At 40.8% G+C, this 15,997-nt stretch overlaps 2 protein-coding genes across 4 annotated transcripts; one reads left to right on the plus strand and one right to left on the minus strand.

Annotated features, from left to right (window-relative positions):
- The first annotated feature begins 1,710 nt into the window (after positions 1-1,710).
- On the plus strand, positions 1,711-11,448 carry slc7a6 (solute carrier family 7 member 6). 3 transcript variants are annotated; one of them, XM_056377901.1, is made up of 10 exons: positions 1,711-1,836; positions 5,695-6,277; positions 6,399-6,524; positions 7,003-7,147; positions 7,235-7,358; positions 7,477-7,580; positions 7,709-7,805; positions 8,046-8,195; positions 8,914-9,097; positions 9,192-11,448. In XM_056377901.1, exons 2-10 carry the CDS (start codon positions 5,788-5,790, stop codon positions 9,257-9,259), a joined length of 1,488 nt encoding a protein of 495 aa, XP_056233876.1. In that variant the 5' UTR covers positions 1,711-1,836; positions 5,695-5,787; the 3' UTR covers positions 9,260-11,448. The 3 variants fall into 3 exon arrangements, with proteins under 3 accessions (XP_056233876.1, XP_056233897.1, XP_056233887.1); XM_056377922.1 differs by lacking the exon at positions 1,711-1,836 and adding an exon at positions 1,877-2,233; XM_056377912.1 differs by lacking the exon at positions 1,711-1,836 and adding an exon at positions 2,535-2,591.
- slc7a6os (solute carrier family 7 member 6 opposite strand) lies at positions 11,047-15,777 on the minus strand. Its single transcript, XM_056377936.1, has 5 exons — positions 15,549-15,777; positions 14,442-14,771; positions 13,278-13,481; positions 12,342-12,474; positions 11,047-12,022 (listed from the first exon to the last, which is right to left on the minus strand). The coding sequence occupies exons 1-5, from the start codon at positions 15,735-15,737 to the stop codon at positions 11,877-11,879; spliced, it is 1,002 nt and encodes a 333-aa protein (XP_056233911.1). The 5' UTR covers positions 15,738-15,777; the 3' UTR covers positions 11,047-11,876.
- Between the last annotated feature and the right edge of the window lie 220 nt (positions 15,778-15,997).

The following is a 15,997-nucleotide window of genomic DNA, read 5'->3' on the forward strand; positions in this document are numbered from 1 at the left end:
TTTGCCACAGAAATGCTCAATGTCACTGCTCCGTGTGCCTACATGTGCCCCAAGATCATAATAATCAGTGCTGCCTTGGAGCAAGTTGACTTTGACGGTCCTTCAGAAATATTTCCTGCTTACTTTATTTTTATCTATGGTGCCGCCCGATGCAGACATGCCAGGTCATTCTGAGATAAAGATGGTCTCAGACTGCTTAACGCACAGGAAATCCCATGGCGTGTCCTCCACCAGCATGACCAGAGAAGTAACTGTATATTCATATAAGTGTGACATGGTACTGTGCTTACACTGGTGCTCACTGACGTGGTGTTTCTGTGTCTGCAGGTGACAGTAACTGGGCAGTTTCTGTGTTACAAAGAAATAAGTTGGTGTTTTTTGTTTTTATTGTGATATGTATGATTTAATTCCCTCCTTCTCACAATGGCAAAATCTAAATTAAAAAAAATGCAACACAATAAACTGACTTTTTATATTGAAACACATGTTTAATACAGCTTTGTTTTCCTCTTGAACCCTGCTTCATCTTCCACCAGCTTTTCACTAAGGTACATTTTGACCTGATGTGGAAAACTGGGACTACTTTCCAGCACATCCCTGTTCTTTACCTTATGCATGAAATCACTATGAATGGATTCTGTACTTCATGAACCCATGTCAGCACATCGCTGTGTTGTGTGCTACCCTCAGCAAAACCCCAGTTTGCCGCTTCACTGTGTGTTTGTGTGTAGATCTGTTTCACCATCCCTGACACTTCAGTAACATAACAATGGCACATGGCACATACTGTTCAAGGGCCCGTCCTCTGCTCCTAGCAGGGCCACTCTAATTACATGTCTTCTCTTCACACACCAACACTGTGTCAGCCTTTATGGCAAAAGCTCATGAGACTGTTTATGTTGATATAATAGAGAAATATTGACATGGGAAATACCATGCCCCATACCAACAATTTGATTGTAACAATACTGATAATTCAGTGTTCCCATTAGCAAATGTATTATATGTGCATATATTGAATTTCATATTTATCATTTCATGATATATGAAATATATGAAATATATGTGCATATAAAATAAACACATATGTAAAAATAATTATAAACATATTAGATATTGGACCAATTTCATATATTGGCATACAGTATATGTCTAGGCCATACTAATATATATGTTTATGTATGTATGCTTATATGTATACAGTGGGGTCCAAAAGAGCACTTTTTATTGGTTGCAACATGTTATAGCGTACCATATAAAATTCATAATAGATATTTTTAAGACATGCAAATTTTACTATGGGTATTTCGCATAGGTATTTCACACTTAGGCTATCGTATATCCAGAGGATGTATGTGACACTAATATATCCCCTTATAGGTGACATACATGGTGTCATCCTTGATTTAGGACCATATATGTCATATGTTTCTGTATTTCAATGAGTATTTTTTTTTAATCATTACCGTTCAAGATTCTTGTATTTCTTCACAATTATTAATCCATTTTAAGCATTTTTGATAAATTGTGATGGAAACCTGTTATACAAACAAATAATGACTTCACGGATTCCTGCATTGCTATAGATTAATTTGGTCATTGCTGGATGACAAACAAAATGTTTGTTTCAGTAAGTGAAGGTGCTGTGTCCTGACAATAACCATAATGTAATGTATGCACAGGCCTACTGTAGTCTAGCAGGTCACATGACGCCTCCTCTGAGCAGCAGCAGCGGCAGCGGCAGCAGCAGCAGTTGTCTACCGGTGCTGATGCGTTTGTTAGCGGACACTGTTGGCTGCCTTTCAAACCGCCCAGGGAGGAGGCAAACCAGCACAGGTAAGACTGGGACATGTCCCGAGCCTGTTTCTGCTGAGCGGGGATTGTTTCTGTTACAGCGGGACAGTGTCGCCGTGTCCGGTGAAGACAGGATAACCTGGATTTAGAGACATCGGGACAAAAGGGAAGTCGCGTCTATTTGCACCGGAGACAAGCGAACCGCAGAAAGGCGAGACAGAACCGGAGATGAGGAGGGAGACATTCAAAGTGAAAGACTAAATTGGGAATTATTTCTCCACATTGTGTATTTTGTGACAGTGGAGGTGATTTTTATTGATGCGAGGTGGACGCAGACATTTTTTTTTTTATCGTTTGGGTTCAAAGCCGTGATGTAGTGGATCAAAACAAAGACCAGACTAACCTCTGCAGTTGAAACCATAGGTCGAAACACGCTAAGGTATGCAGAAAAAAAACAGGCGTATTGTTATGATAGCTTTTTAATAACAGGATATTCATTGTAATTTTTTTTTTTAATTCATGAAGGACAGCTATCGGTAGAACGGGGCTCTCCCTTTGAATTACCCCTATTTAACCTCGATTCGTAAACAGTAAACCATTATGTGGTTTTGGACTATATACATAAACTTAACTTCAGTAAAATACTTAGAGAAAGAGAAATAACTTATTTCCACCGAAGTTGCGACAGACAGAATTGTGGCTTTATTGTGAAAGGTAGAAGCGGAAGTGTAGGGTAGTAATGTAGTGTTACTTGGCACTGGTTATTTTAGTGAGACAACGCTGGCCCGGAATGCATGGTAAGGTTAAAGATGTCTTTTTATATGATGATGTTTATTATTATATAGCCTAGCTGTCATGTGTCTCCAGGGAAGTAACATTATATCAGGAAATAGACAGATCCCTGCTGACCTAGCCTTAAAACTGAAGCTAATCCAAAAGTAGCTTGGGTCATTATTGGTTGAAAGATTTATCCACCTTTAGCATGATCTTGTGTAAGATTGGCACACAATAGGCCTATTGAAATAATATTTTAATAATAATATTTTTTTTAACAAATTAATTATAGTAATTTAAATAGCCTAATAATTTAAAATAATATTTCAATAGGCATGACAAAGGCCTAAACAAATGATATTTTCACCCACTTTTCCACATATAATACAGGTTGGACTAAGTCTAAAAGTTGCTCACTTTGTGATTACAGTAATGTGCTGTAAATAGTTTGGCTTTGTTTAGGTTGACAAAGTTTGTCTGCACATTTTTACTTTAATCTTGAAATGTAATCTTGTTTGCAGAATATCCAACTTTGAGAAAGGGATCTCTTACAGTTGTGATATTAATAAATGACATTTTGTTCTTGAAAGCAGACCACTGATAATAGATTTTGGTAATAGACTGAACACAGCATAGGCAGGAAGTGTCAACTGTCACAGGTTTGAAAGAGTGAAGAAGTAGATGAATAGTTTTCATTATGAGCAGCTCTAGCTCTGTTTACCTTCCTGTAGCTGCTCCCACCTTGTTGACCTTGTTTCTCAGATACCTACATACTGTACCTAGCTGCTGATTATTTTGTCATCGATTAACTGTTTTATCTACAAGTTGTGCCTGTCACAATTTTCTAAAGCTGATATGCAATTAAGTGGCTTTGTATGACCAACTGAGAGAAAAAGCAAGAGAAAAGCAGCAAATTGATGACGTTGTTGTCAATTAATTTTCTGTCTATCAGAAAATCAAGAAGACCAATTGACCAATTGTTTCAGCTCTGGAAGTCTGGAAGTGGATAAATTATTAACTTTGCGCTGATCTCATACAGAAGTCTTCAAGCTGCTCATAGAGCTGGTGTGACTTGTTGAATCATATGCAGAGAAGACGTTGCACCTTTTTCTTTTTCTTTTCCTTTCTTCTGTCTTTGGTTGGACTTCTAACAATGTTGATCTTTTCATCTGATGCACTCTGCAGTACACTCAGCTTCCTGTTTGTCTCTTTAGGTTGTTGAGCGGTACTTTTAGCCTGTATTAGAAAAAGAAGGAGGTGGTGTCATGTGTCAAAGGTCCTGGGCTAAATTCCAACCCAGGACATCACAATCACATGAAAAGCATCTTAAACGCCCCCTGGATGTCCCACCATGTGCTCCAGCACTGGAAGTATTACAAAGTTCACTGTGCATCACACCTATGTTACGTCTTCAGAATTTTTAACCACGATGCATATTGTTTGACACATTTCACAGGTGACAGACACACACAAGTTCACATACACTTATGAAGACTCACACCACCAACACCTTCACATTTCAGCTAATGTGGCTTGACTTCAGCCTTCAGACAAATAGTGTTACTTCTTTTTTGATGTGTCTGTTGTTGAGCGATGAGATTTAAGTGAACAGTAGCAGTGTGATTGTTTGACTTATTGATTGGTCTGTCATCAGCAGGTAAACAGGTGGTGTGGTGGTGAGGAGCAGATGCCTAATGGTTGAACGGAAGCATGAGCCTCACATGCACAAGGACACACACGCACCAGCCCATTGTGATAATAACTGACCCTCCAGTCTGGTTTATGCTAATATTACTGTCTTATAAATTAGACCTTCCACACCTACATTACATGCAGCACAGCCCATGCTAGTCCCTCCCTCATCTATATGCCCCCTCCTCTCTCTCGGCCCTGCGTGGAGACAGTTCACATCATTCTCTGAAATGACACCATCTTCAAACCAATTTAACTTTATGTATCCTTTATAACATAAGTTATAAGGGGATTACTGGACAAACAGATACTGCAACCCCTCACAACAGCCCCAGGATACTAAATGTCTCTGTGGCATTCTGTCTTAATGTTTTGTTTCCGTGTGTGTGAGCTTAAAATATGGTTGTCACTAATGATTTTGCTCTGATTAAAATGTCCTTTCAATAAACCGTGAGGGCCTGATTGTGACCCTCAGGGCTTTCTTGCTGTAGTAAAGGACAGATGAACAGTTCACACAGGGTAAGAGGGGAGGGGGAGGGGAGTTGATTTGGTTTAGCTGTGGCAGATATTAAAGGTCCCATATTTTACACTTTTCCTGTTTTATTTGAAGTGTTGATCCATAAGAAGATATATTTGTAGTTTTAAGAACCAAAAAGCATCTCAGTGTAGTTTTATATCTCCTTTCTCAGGCTTCTCTCTGGAGCTCTAGTAACAACAGGTCGGTGAGCCAATCAGAAGAGAGGCTGAATGTTTTCTGTGTGATCATAAAAATACAGCAGATTTCAGGTAAACACTCAGAGAAACCAAATCCTGCAAGGTCGCATACTGGGTCCAGGTGGGCGGGGCTTGGGGCATGACTGAGGGCGGTGACTGCTTCGATGTGACATCACAAAGTTACAGAAGTCCTGATGGTTTGTTTTAAAGCTCAGTTTCTGAATACAGGCTGTGTGCATTTCTCTGTGGACTGAGCGCTTTGATACTTTCACAGTATTAATATAGAACCTAGACCTGCTTTATAATCAAAAAAGACATGGAAATCTACCTTTATACAGTATGGGACCTTTAAGAGATGGAAGTGGATTTTTAGTTTGTAATTCATTTTTTTAATATTTAATTTCTTCTGTGTGTTTCTGAGAAGAATGTAGATTCAGACAATGGTATAGCAGCACAAAGAGAAGCTCTGCTGAATCACCTACGAGCGTCCTCCGCAGTTAATGTTTCCACTGTCACTGCCCTCTCTGTTATCTGCTCATCCAAAACCTCTTTCCCGTTCCCTTGATACTCTGAGCTTGAGCCATGACCTTTCTTTTACAGGCGTTTGATACATTAGAGATTAAGTACCAGCCACAGGACACTGCTCTGACTCATCATTTAGCATTAAGCTCCTCTTTACCTTATTGGTAATGACTTGGTACATTTGTATGTTTTGTACAGGGTGCTCCAGAGGTTGCCAGATAGGGACCAGGACATACAGTGTCCACAGTCTGTCCTTTGCTCTCGCTGGCTCAGCGCCGAGACAACAGCGCCATGACTGACCGGGAAGAATCCAAGAAGTCGAATGGCAGTGCTGGCCACTCCTCGCATCTTTTGGAGGCGCCCAAAGAGAGCATGCAGCTGAAGAAGGAGATCTCGCTGCTCAACGGGGTCAGTCTGATCGTAGGAAACATGATCGGCTCTGGCATCTTCGTCTCCCCCAAGGGTGTGCTGTTCTACAGCGCTTCTTACGGGCTGTCGCTAGTCATTTGGGTTATTGGGGGCCTGTTCTCTGTGGTGGGGGCCCTGTGCTACGCTGAGCTGGGCACCACCATCACCAAATCAGGGGCATCTTATGCATACATCCTGGAGTCGTTTGGCGGCTTCATTGCATTTATTCGTCTGTGGACGTCTCTGTTGATTATCGAGCCCACCAGCCAGGCGGTTATCGCCATTACATTTGCAAACTACCTGGTGCAGCCGCTCTTCCCAACATGCGAACCGCCGTACACAGCAGCCAGGCTCATCGCTGCAGCGTGTATATGTAAGTACATGTGACATCTCTTCTGCATCCCACTGCTGTTTGATCGTGTCTGTCTACCTGTTCCTGCAGGACTGGACTCAACACTGAGCACACCTGTGAACACCTTCCTGTCTCTCCCCAGGCTTACTGACATTCATCAACTCCGCCTATGTGAAGTGGGGCACCCGTGTGCAGGACACTTTCACCTATGCTAAGGTGGCGGCCCTCATTGTCATCATCGCCACTGGCATCGTCAAGCTGTGCCAGGGTGAGTTGTTAACATTGCATGGCGACAAAACACATATGGGATGTGTTTCCATATTCCAATTAAACATGGCGACGGATTTCCAGCATCTTCTAAGTGTTGGGAAGGTGATTTCAATACATTGTTCAGCGTCGTGTCTGATCCACAGCTCCACACCAACATTTTGTCTCATGACTTCTATGTGTAGTATGACTCATACAAGAAAGGAATGACACTTTACCACTTTATAGTAAAATATATTTGCTGACATGAACCTTACTCTGTCCTAACAGTCAGAGGAAAACGCTTGGTGAGCTTAATTTATAAAATACTTGCATAACTTTATTGATACTGGCATTGCTGAAACAGCAAGGAAGTTTGAATCTCAGCAGCCACTGACAGTGGAACCTCAAGGACACAAACAGTTTTATGATCATTTTCCTTGGATGGATGCAATAACATTTCACTGACTGACCCTTTAATTGTTGTGTCTGTGTCGTAGGTTACACAACCAACTTTGAATCGTCCTTTCAGGGATCGTCTACAGATCCTGGTGACATCGCACTGGCACTCTACTCCGCTCTCTTCTCTTACTCTGGCTGGGACACTCTCAACTTTGTTACTGAGGAGATCAAAAACCCTGAAAGGTCATTTTTCCTTTTGAATGTACGAGTAGTGGCAATTCAAAATTTTTGAATCAGCCTGGTAATGCTCTGATATCCTGTCGTTTCCAGGAACCTTCCCCTGGCCATCGCCATCTCTATGCCCATTGTCACCATCATCTACATCCTCACCAATGTGGCCTACTATGCTGTTCTGGATGTTAGCGCTATACTGGCCAGTGATGCAGTGGCAGTGGTGAGTAAACAAAATGTAAAGCGCTTTGACTAAAGCAGGTGATCAGATGGAGAAGAAGATGGATGTGTGTGTGTGTGAGATGAACCTGCAGCTAAACCAGTTTATGTGCTCGGTTCAGACATTTGCAGATCATACTCTTGGTGTGATGAGCTGGACCATCCCCATCGCTGTAGCTCTTTCCTGCTACGGAGGCCTCAACGCCTCCATCATCGCTGCATCCAGGTACAAAACACACACACACACACTACTACTACTTACTTACTATGGCTTACAGATTCATTTTTATATGACCAGTATAACACTATATCACTTTGCTTTTATCAGTCTTAATTCATGTGTATTGCATCCAGGTTGTTCTTCGTGGGCTCCCGTGAGGGTCACCTTCCAGACGCTCTGTCCATGATCCACATACAGAGATTCACTCCGGTCCCTGCTCTCATCTTCAATGTATGAATATGGATCAGTCATATGTATATGGTCAAGGAAGTACAGGAAATGTCCACTTAATGACAGTATACTGTAAGGTGGAGCCTCCTCACTATGCTTGTCTCTTTCACTGTATCAGCTGATTTGAAACTATTCTACAAACTAGTTATTAAAATAATAATGTTAATGGAAACTCAAAGTATCTGGCTGCACTTCCTTAACTGTTCCCATCCTCCTTTTCCTCCTCTGTCCACTGTCCAGTGTGTCATGTCACTGATCTACCTGACAGTGGAGGACGTCTTTCAGCTCATCAACTACTACAGCTTTAGCTACTGGTTCTTCATGGGTCTGTCCATTGCCGGCCAGATCTACCTCCGCTGGAAGGAGCCTGACAGACCCAGACCTCTGAAGGTCAGACCAGTTAACCACACCTGTGTTATCCTGAGCACCCATCCATTCATCCACTTATCTGGGTCTGGGACATATAATAGTAGAAAATTCTGTACAGGAGAGGTGCAGAGTTCAAATAAGGGAAGAAATATTCAAAATAATTGAATCATAGTCATCACATTAAAGCAAAGATTTTTAAAGGTTCCATATTTTACACTTTTCCTGTTTTATTTTAAGTTTTGATCCTTAAGAAGATATATTTGTGGTTTTAAGAACCAAAAACTATCTTAATGTAGTTTTACATCTCCTCTCTCAGGCTTCTCTCTGGAGCTCTAGTAACAACAGGTCAGTGAGCCAATCAGAAGAGAGGAGGCTCTGAGCCTCTCTTCTGACAAATAAAAATAAGGCAGATTTCAGGCAAACACTCAGAGAAACCAAATCCTGCAAGGTCACATGGTGGGTTCAGGTGGGTGGCGCTTGGGGCATGACTTTGTTGTGACATCACAAAGTTACAGATGTCCTGACGGCTGGTTTTAAGGCTCAGTTTCTGAATACAGGCTGTGTGCATTTTTCTGTGGACTGAGCACTTTGACACTTTCACAGTATTAATATAGAACCTAGACCTGCTTTATAATCAAACAACACATGGACATCTCACGTTATACAATATGGGACCTTTAAAATAAGTTGTTTTTTTTGTTGCGGTTCTAGCTCACGCTCTTGATTTCTCTCTCTACAGTTGACTTTACTGTACCCGGTGGTGTTCTGTCTGTGTGCTGTTTTCCTGGTGGCAGTGCCTCTCTACAGCGACACGGTCAACTCTCTGATCGGCATTGCCATTGCCTTGTCAGGCGTTCCTGTCTACTTCCTGGGTGTCTATTTACCAGAGTCCAAGCGACCGCCTGTCATCACCAAGCTACTGCGTGAGTGTACTACACAGCCCTAAGGCAACAGCCAGCACTTGTCATTTCAACTCTTTGCTCTCTCTTAACAACATGTTGTTGTCTCTTACTGCAGGATCTCTGACTCACTTTACCCAGTACTCCTGCTACTGCGTACTGACAGAGATGGACAAAAGTGAATAGCATCCAGTGCACTTCAAAAACTTTACCCAGCAGTCTCTGCATCCTCAAAGCTGACAGTCACCAAGGGACCAGACAGGGGAATCTGGATTTATGACTCTTTTTTTTTGTTGTACTGCACAAACGCTGAAGCTCTCGGACTTCACTGACTTGTTTACAACACTGGAAATCCTGCCACAGATGCACAAGTTCACTTGCAGATTCATCCTGGAATCCAAGGACATTGGAGGATTTCAAACTTTAGTAGAGTCAGTACAGATATATTACATATTGTGGATATTATTACAGTTTCACTCCTTCATCCCACTGTTTAATGACCTTCAGTAAAAACGATTTGCCTTTTCAGTTTATAGGTAATTGTATAAATGCCTTTTGAGTAGCATGTGCCTGTGAGATTTTACAGGTGCTGTGTAGACGACCACAGGGACCTGATAATGATGCAAGTGCATTTTATGGTATGGACTTAAGTTATTGTAACTGAAACATATTATGAACAGTGTGTGTATGAATGTGATGATTTTACTGAGAATTAAAGTATCATAAATTCTCTGTCATTCATTTGCTGAATGATAAAAGGGAAGAAAATATTTTTTGTCTGCTGCTATGTGAAGATGTTGAATCATCATCCTTATGCCACTGCCTTGATGTCATTTTGGTGCCACTATATAGTATTTCTTTGTGTGTGTTCTTTGCATTTTAACTTTTGTTCAGCATCTCAGCTGAGGTGGGTTCAGTGTCTGCAGAGTCCACTCTGGCATTGTAGGAAGCTGGAGACTTCCTGTTCCTTGTATTTGCTTTAAACTGTTTAACACTAAATCAGTACACAGTGTGCTGTGTTCAAGACCTCAACACATTGAGAAGTGGGTCAAAATAGCATTTTAGTTATCCATTGTAGTTCTATTGTTATCCATCTTTAAGTCCAGTTGTGTAACATTACTCCGACCTTTGTTCTAAATGGTCTCAAGTAAACTCTGCTTCATACATACTGTATCTCAGAATCTACTCTGTCAATTCATCCTAAATTGCACCTCTGGTTTCGATCTTGTGCCGTTAATGAGATTGTGCGTTGGCACTGGTGTTCTCCTGGTCCAGTGGTCTGACTGTACGTAACACACACAAGTACCATGTGGCCACAAGATGCATAATACGTATGTGTATAATCATTAGGAAACTGTTGAGTACTAAGGGAAGTGAAGTTTTAATGTGCAGTTACATCCCAAATGATTGCAGTACAGGCAGTTTTGGACATGGAAAATCCATTTAATGTCAATGAAACCTTATTTCATCATCTGCATTTCAACCCCTCCTAGACAGCAGAGTTTACCCTAAATCCTGGACATAAGAGGAACATTTTCCAGATGAGAAAGATTGATTGTCAGGGATTTTTCCTAAGCCTAAAAAAGGAAAATACTTTATGCATCAGTTTGAAAACTTCATACCAGTTGGGACAGATTTTTACACACCTGTCATCACTGGCCTACCTCAGAAAAATAACACTGCATCACCTCAGGAATGTAACTGAGCAAAACAGCTCATGAGGTCACTAACCCCAGCAATAATAACGCTGAATCTCAGTTTTCCATTATTTTGTCACATTTCCCTCCCCCACTTCCAACAGAACATTTGAGTTTGTGGGTTACTGGGCTGCATACTGTCTCTGGATCTTGAATGATGAGATTATATGTTCAACCTCCAAACTGATCTAATTTTAGGGTCAATCAATAAATTCTTCAAAACGAACCAGTTTGTGTTGATGGTGGAGGTAAAAAAAAAAAAAAATTGACAAAAGATATGTTTTATGTTTATTTTGAAAGCTTTCTTTTTATACACATCTACATATTTACAAAAGTTGAATTCAACAAGCATCCAAGAAATTCAAGGGGGATTTCTGACCCACACACACACACACACACAACACAAAAAGTTGCAACACGCTTTCGAATTATGCAGAAATCTAACACACAATTATACATACACATACACACACCCAAACACTACCATGCACAAAATGCAAACACCCTAAATTGCAACCACACACGGCCCAAGACATCTCACTAACAGAACTGTTAACAGCACAAAGCATACGAGGCATATCACACTAATGTGCAATATTTCTAACACGCATCCACTTTGAACAAACACCCACACACAAAATCACTCCACCACAATTAAAAAAAAAAAAAAAAAAAAAAGACACTGGATCCCTCTAGAAATAACACCTACTCCTTAAGAATCTGTAGTAAAGAGAGAGATGATTTCACACTAAAAAGCTGTGTGATGTGGTATGTAAGTAACGTGCATTTTGGTTGTCTACACGTTTTGTGACTCAGTGACTTTGTTATACTTTGGCACATGAAATTTTACCTGTTACATTTTTACTGATGTTAATAATACTTGAAATTAGGAACGTAATAAAAATCTGATGAGTGCTACACATTAATTGCTACATTTTAAGATTGCATTTCTTAAAGAAAATTTTGTCAGGCATGTTGCCATATTGTGTGCCATTCTAGCAGTTGCTTTCCTCCTCTCTCAACTACACAGATGTCTATGGAGTACGGTGTTATCTAAGGAGAGGGCATTGGGAAGATCCACTGACAGTGTGGGTTAAGGGGGTAGATCAATCGGAATTGTATTTGTCTCCATCATCATCATCCTCCTCCTCCTCATCATTATCTTCACCACGGCAGCCCAGCTCATGCAGCACTTCCCTCTGGTAGCTCTCCCAGCTCCTCCGGCTGTACGAGTGTTCCTCCTCCCAGTAACCTGAGGACACGAGGCGGAAATCAGCCGATGAATGACAAGCAAGGACTGGGATGAGTGCCTCACATTTGGAAATGCTATTGTACATGATTAATTATTAGAAATAGTCCACGTTGTCTCTCCAGACACACATCAGTAATGTGCCTCTGTAACAGAAATTTCAAGTCTTGTATGAGGCTGGGACATGTCTACACATGTCTGTCAGGCACCACAAAGTGAACAAAAGCATGTCCGGTCTATATTTCATCTTCCATGTAGATCACAGTTTGAGAAAAAATATTTTTCACATCTACACAGGCTCAACACAGTAATAAATACATACCACCATAGCGTTCCTCTCTGTCACTGTCTGCATCACTGTCTTCATCAGGGTAGTCATTCCTCCAGTTGCCTTCCTCATTTTCATCATCCTCATCTTCATACACCTCCTCTTCATGAACCACAAGGTCAGGCACCTGAGATAAACAACATCCCTTTATTTTGAAAGCCTCATTTTGGTTAATTCATTATTTGTTTTAGTAGGCTGGGAAAATGTATTAATAATAAAATAAAGCCTTTCTTATTATAAATCTAACCCTAATGAACACCTTTTAGACAATCACTTTATTCAACTGTCTAAATGAAGTCACCTGCTGAGCACTCTATAAATATTTAAGATGGATTTTAAAATGGTTCTCAAATGGGACAATATTCAGGCAAACATATTTAGTCTGCAAGAAATGTCACCAACAGTTTCAGTGCTACATATAGACTTTTATTATATATTATATTATTGGGTTACATATAATAAAAAATATGCCCCACTACTGTCATTAGTCTCATTTTATATATTGTGGCCTCATCTGTCACATCAGAACAACAGCACATGGAGAAACAAGCCCACTGTACTGATTGACCTGAAGCAGTGTTAGATTCAGGGCCACTGCTTAGACTTAACCCAAATATAAGACAGAGCAGGGACAAATTTCACAGGTTGGCCTGTATGTATGTATGTATGTATGTATGTATGTATGTATGTATGTATGTATGTATATATATATATATATATATATATATATATATAAAATCAAGAACAGCTGCATGTCAGATGACTCTCGCTGATTTGTCTGAATAGATTTCACAAGCAGTTAGCACAGAACGGGTGTGAACTCAGACCCCTTGCTTTCCCCATTTCTAATGCTCTATTTCACCCATTTCTTCATTCACTCACTCCGATTTCAGCACTCATTCATCCGCCTGTCCATCCATCCACACACACCAGTTCTCCCTCATCAGCATAGGCCCTGACAGACAGGATGTCCTGGATCCACCCTGGTGTGATTGTTTCCTGGTAGTAAAGATCATAGACGTAGTCCTCGTCCTCTCGGTGTTCTTCACCCAGTCCCTCTCCAGATATGCTCAGATGCTCCCGCAGCATCTTTGTGCTGTTACACAGGATGACTTCCGGATCCGAAGGCAACGTCTTAAGAAGAATAGAGCATGAGAGTTAATTAATTACCATTGAGGCTATCCATGTTAAAAAATGTCTAATGCCTAATGTAACATCTAACAGATTAACCAAGGCAGGTAACACACAATACCATAAGGGGCTAAACACGTAAAGCATTTGTGTACAGATCTATTCTTTATATAGAAAAATCATTTCAACTATTAATTAACAAGGTGTGAAGCATTATGCTGCTACTATTTACTTTCTCAGTAATCCTAACCTTTCGTTACATATTGAACTCTGCAGGATTTTTGACTATGATCAAGGAGAGAAGCAAGGAGTTATGGCTGTTAACATTTACTGAATTGGCATTACAATTGTATGTAATGAGAACAGAAGCAACCTAATGGGACAACATTTCATAAATATGCAGTTTTTTTTTTCAGGGCAGCTTGAAGAAAGCTTCTGTTGCTGCACCAACATAAATATATGGTAAATGGACTACACATATAGCATTTTTCTAGACTTATCAACCTCTCAAAGCAGTTTACACTGCAAGCCACATTTTTCGACCACACGCATGCATTCAACCACCAATGTTCCATCAGATGATTAGTGGATGACCTGCTTTACCTCCACAGCTATTGCTGCCCCATACATCTCATCCACTTCCCAGGCACGGATGTTGGTAAGCAGATCTGACCCCCAAGATACTGTGTACTGACTGGGTAATGTCCCACAGCTAGATACCAGTACCAACACATATTTTGATTATGATTCCTGTTTATTATCATACTTCTAAAACTATTTTCATGTTTTACACTGTTGTAATACTGATCCTTGAGCAACAAAAAGATACCATTCAGAACAAAATTAATAAATGTTAAAGGATTTACACCTCAACAGTAAAAAAAAAAAAAAAAAAAAAACCCCCAACATATTCTTGTAGCGTAAACAATCATCACTAGTCAGCTACAATAACCATCAACTCACCTTGGAAGAAGATTTGCCGTGTTCCTCTGCATCCTCATGTATGAGATCAACCACCTGGATTTCACCAAGACCCCAACATTTGTCTTGCTCTTTCTCAGTCTCCCCTTCGTTCTCAGGGGCATTGGTCTGAGGGCTCTGTGGCTCAGTTGGACTTGACAGCCCTGTACGGTGACTGGACAGTATCCTGTAGCGTTCCTCCCTCCGGGTGCTCCACTTTGTGCTCCGTAGGTCCCCAATTATCCTTTTGGAACTGGCAGCAGAGGGGCGCATTGCGTGGGCCATGCGAGGCCGAGCCAAAGCCTGTCGGACCTGGGTCTGAACGGGAGCATCCTGGTGATGAGATGAAAATGACAATCTATTGAGCTCTTATATGAAAACGAGGGACTCTTTAGCTTTAATTCCCGACACCTGGAAGTTGGACGAAACTCTAGTTTGCACGAAGTAATAAACAAAAACATCTCACTACCCAGTTTTTTTTTTTTAAATAAACATTCACAGCATCACTAAATCAATATTTTTCTCAAAATGGCACAGTGAACATAAACACAACAGGTTCGCATATGAATATTTATATAGAGGCAGAAATTTGCTTGTGATAACATTACACCAAAAAGGAGTAGACATTTTAATAAGAGCACATTCCAGGATATCTTTACCTTTGATAATTAGCTTGCGTGACGGACATGACTTGCTTGTTTAATACTAGATTAAATAATGTTACAGTTTTAAAACGAGATTCTGGATGAAGTCAAATAATTTCCGAGGCCTGTACACATCACAACACCAACTTAATGAGCTAACGATAGCACATGCTAATGCGATTTGGAGCCTATAAATGGCTAACGTTGGCTGAATAGCCGTAATGCTATGCTAACAACAACTAGCATAGAGGGTGCGTTGTTTTACAACGACGACAATCACTAATTAGTTCAACTCAGCTATGAGCTAGTCAGTTTGACAAAAAAACGAATTTTACGTTTATAGCGACCCGCCAACTAACGTTTATTTTCTTAAAGCTAACCTATGCCTAATGTTTCCAACGCAAACAGCGCTGACGTTAACCAGCAGCGCTCGGTTAGCTAACACCGTTGCCAGCGGGCCTCTCACCTGTGTCGCTACGGTCGCCACGAGTTTGAAGACTGAGTTCTCCACCTCGGCTTCATTGGGCTCAGGTACCGTTTCGCCTGAGCTCTGGGCCGTTTCCGGTCGGATCCGTTTACATGCCAGCAACAAAGCATCTGCGGGGTCGGTCCCCCTTTTTCGCTTGACTCGCAAAACCGTCGTGTTTGGATCCATGTTGTTCCTCTGTCTGGGCTGTCTGGCAGAGAGAGAGAGAGGGAAGTCGATAGAGCTCTAACTCCGCCTTTATTTCCGGGTACCACAAACGTCATAACACGGCGGAGTGCAGCAGGTAGGAAAATCCCTATTGTTGACAACATTGTACCGTTTTGGATCTTCAATAATAATAATAAAATTAAAAAGATATATAATCAATTTGCCAATGGTGATATTCATATTCTTAAATCAAGAAATATTCTAAACCTTTATTTATACAT

The sequence above is a fragment of the Seriola aureovittata genome, chromosome 1 (genome assembly GCF_021018895.1).
Source record: "Seriola aureovittata isolate HTS-2021-v1 ecotype China chromosome 1, ASM2101889v1, whole genome shotgun sequence".
NCBI classification, from domain to species: Eukaryota; Metazoa; Chordata; class Actinopteri; order Carangiformes; family Carangidae; genus Seriola; species Seriola aureovittata.